At 40.4% G+C, this 3,383-nt stretch overlaps 1 protein-coding gene across 1 annotated transcript; it reads left to right on the top strand.

Moving 5' to 3' along the window:
- The first annotated feature begins 2,228 nt into the window (after positions 1-2,228).
- On the top strand, positions 2,229-3,383 carry LOC115722579 (proline-rich extensin-like protein EPR1). The gene has a single exon (XM_030651820.2). The coding sequence runs from the start codon at positions 2,229-2,231 to the stop codon at positions 3,381-3,383; it is 1,155 nt and encodes a 384-aa protein (XP_030507680.2).

The raw sequence follows: 3,383 nt of genomic DNA on the forward strand, positions 1-3,383 counted from the left end.
AGTAAATCCTTATAAAAAGTGTTGTTATGTAACTAACTAAATATATATTGTAACGTCCCCGCTTTAAGCCTCCATTGGGCCCTTACACCCACGGACTAATGGCTCTTATACACGAGTACGCCACTCTGACTGCTTCCTGGATTGACGACTGACCCTACAGACCAACACGAGTGTTTCCAGCGTGCTTTGTCCTCACTCGCACGCTTCCTGGGAAAACTTCCCAGGAGGTCACCCATCCTGAAATTGCTCCCAAGTCAAGCTCGCTTAACTATGGAGTTCTTTCGAGATGGGCTACCGAAAAACAAGATGCACCTTGTTGACATAGGTAGTACCAATCAATCTATTTAAGCTCTCGTCAACTGTGTAGTCCCATACCTACACAGTCTCTGAATCATCCCACTTGACCTTCCCCAGGCGGTGTGGGATTGTACAGCTTACCCGGTATTTCCCCTTACGGATCACGGGACTACTGACTGTCACAATCACCCCCCCTTACGGGGTCCGACGTCCTCGTCGACCACACTTCCGGCTGGGTCAAGGCTCTGATACCATTTGTAACATCCCCGCTTCAAGCCTCCATTACCCCCTTCAATCAAGTTGACTTGATTATGAGATTATCTAGTTTTCCACACTTACTTTTATCTTCTATGCAAACATGAGATAACAAATTCAGTCTTTCACTAAGATTTCAAATAGATGTGCCGAATTCAAGTTGATTATGTTTTGTCCCTTCCTCGAAGAAAGACGATCAAGCAATTCCCAATCATGGTCCTCGCGGATCAGATCATCCATATAATATACAAAAAGAAACTCCAGATATTTGGTATCCTTCTCTTTGAATGAGATCTCAATTCCAGCGACAGTTTTATTAGATATCGCCCATAAGCATCTAAATTTCATTTTATCATTTATTAACTAAATATTAACTAAGAGATGAACCTAATCCAGAATATGAACCATAAAAGAAAATACCAAGTAAACCGATCAGCAGAGCACCAGTTACAGTACCTATTATCCAAAGAGGAATCCTTCCAGTAGTATCGGCCATTTGTCCTACTTTCCTCCATATTTCATCAGGTGGTGTTACATTGCTATACTGATGAAGTCTAAATCTGCAATGCTGATAGATTTGTGTAATTGTGTTCAATGATTGTTTCTTCTATTATACTAACCTTCTGGGTATCACATCACTTTCATATTTATAATACCATGTATTTTTCTAACCATATTTATGTCTTACATATTGTAGACCTCTATAGTTCACAAAATAAATCCCAACTTCTTAATTGCACTGTTAAGACCTCCAAAATCTAAAACCAACTTACATTCGAGTACAGACCATCTACTTTTAGTTAAGTAAGATCATACCTTACATATGCTAAAATAGTATGCTAAAATAGCATTAATTAGTATTAATTTTATGCTTAATAAATTTGCTAGATGTTCAACACTACTTATTAAACTATAATTACGTACGTAAGAATATATTAGATATAACATTATAATATTAGAAAAGTCTTCTCTATATTTCGGTAAATTTTCTATCTACCTAGTTTGACAATTAGAATTGAGAAGATTATTTCATTTAGTATAATATATATTTTTTATTTTATGATATACATTGTAATTATAGTAGTTTAAATATTTAGAAAATTTCTTGTAATTTATAATATTAAAATAGAATTTTAATATTTTATTATATGTATATTAATAAATAATTATTTAAATATTATTTTTAATGTTCTCGTAAATTATTTTAAATGTAAAAATAATTTTAAATAACTAAACATATATAATCATTAAATTGAGAAACTCTCTTAATATGGAAACACCAATAAAAGAAAGTGCTCTTATTTATTATTTTCTCAATAATATTTAACCAAATTTAAGAGAACATTAAAAGTTAATTTAATGGCTCATTTTTCAAGAGCCATCACATACTTTTGTAGGAAGGGTCTATGAAGACGGATTTCAAAGGCTATTATATAACAATATTATAGCACCATGCACCGTCAACTAAAACCAAACTTATTTTAAGTTTCAACCCTAATGGGACCCAAAGTTACCTAAAAAGGTTATCTTGTTCACAACCTAAGAAATATATACATATTTGACTTCTCTATATGAACACACATAAGATTTTTGGACTCTACTGCCGACATAGCCCTCCAATTAGTGCTATAAAAACAACCATTTAGTACCCTAACAAAAATATCACACTAAACACAATGTCTTCTTCTCACTTCTTAGTGTTGCTCCTTGGAGTGGCACTATTTGCCACTCAATCAACTCTGGCTGATTATTCTACTAAGCCTCCGGTGTATCAAAAGCCACCACCAGAGGCTCCCATTTACAAGCCTCACCCTCCTCCCGTGGTTGAGAAGCCTAAGCCTCCACCAACTCCAGTTTACGAGAAACCTCCTCCAGTGGAGAAGCCTAAGCCTCCACCAACTCCAGTTTACGTAAAGCCACCCCATGTTGAGAAGCCTAAACCTCCACCAACCCCAGTTTATGTTAAGCCACCCCATGTGGAGAAGCCTAAGCCACCACCGACCCCAGTTTATGTTAAGCCACCCCATGTGGAGAAGCCTAAGCCACCACCAACTCCAGTTTACGTGAAGCCACCACCAGAAGAGAAGCCTAAGCCACCACCAACCCCAGTTTACGTGAAACCACCTCCAGTAGACAAGCCTAAGCCACCTCCCACCCCAGTTTACGTGAAGCCACCCCATGTGGAGAAACCTAAGCCACCACCCACCCCAGTTTACGTGAAGCCACCCCATGTGGAGAAGCCTAAGCCACCACCAACTCCAGTTTACGTGAAGCCACCACCAGAAGAGAAGCCTAAGCCACCACCAACCCCAGTTTACGTGAAACCACCTCCAGTAGACAAGCCTAAGCCACCACCCACCCCAGTTTACGTGAAGCCACCCCATGTGGAGAAACCTAAGCCACCACCCACCCCAGTTTACGTGAAGCCACCCCATGTAGAGAAACCCAAGCCACCACCAACCCCAGTTTACGTGAAGCCACCCCATGTGGAGAAACCCAAGCCACCACCAACCCCAGTTTACGTGAAGCCTCCCCATGTAGAGAAGCCAAAGCCACCACCAACTCCAGTTTACGTGAAGCCTCCCCATGTAGAGAAGCCTAAGCCACCACCAACTCCAGTTTACGTAAAGCCTCCTCATGTAGAGAAGCCAAAGCCACCACCAACCCCAATTTACGTGAAGCCACCCCATGTGGTGAAGCCTAAGCCACCACCAACCCCAGTTTATGTGAAACCTCCCCCAATGGAGAAGCCCAAGCCACCACCGAGCTACGGACGCAACCCTGGACACCCTCCGGTTTATGGAAAACCCCCGAGTCCTAGCCACTATTGA

The sequence above is a fragment of the Cannabis sativa genome, chromosome 9 (genome assembly GCF_029168945.1).
Source record: "Cannabis sativa cultivar Pink pepper isolate KNU-18-1 chromosome 9, ASM2916894v1, whole genome shotgun sequence".
In the NCBI taxonomy this organism is placed as follows: Eukaryota; Viridiplantae; Streptophyta; class Magnoliopsida; order Rosales; family Cannabaceae; genus Cannabis; species Cannabis sativa.

Bases quoted from the DNA above. Each gene is read 5' to 3' on its own strand.
- LOC115722579 (XM_030651820.2), top strand. From the start codon at position 2,229: ATGTCTTCTTCTCACTTCTTAGTGTTGCTCCTTGGAGTGGCACTATTT.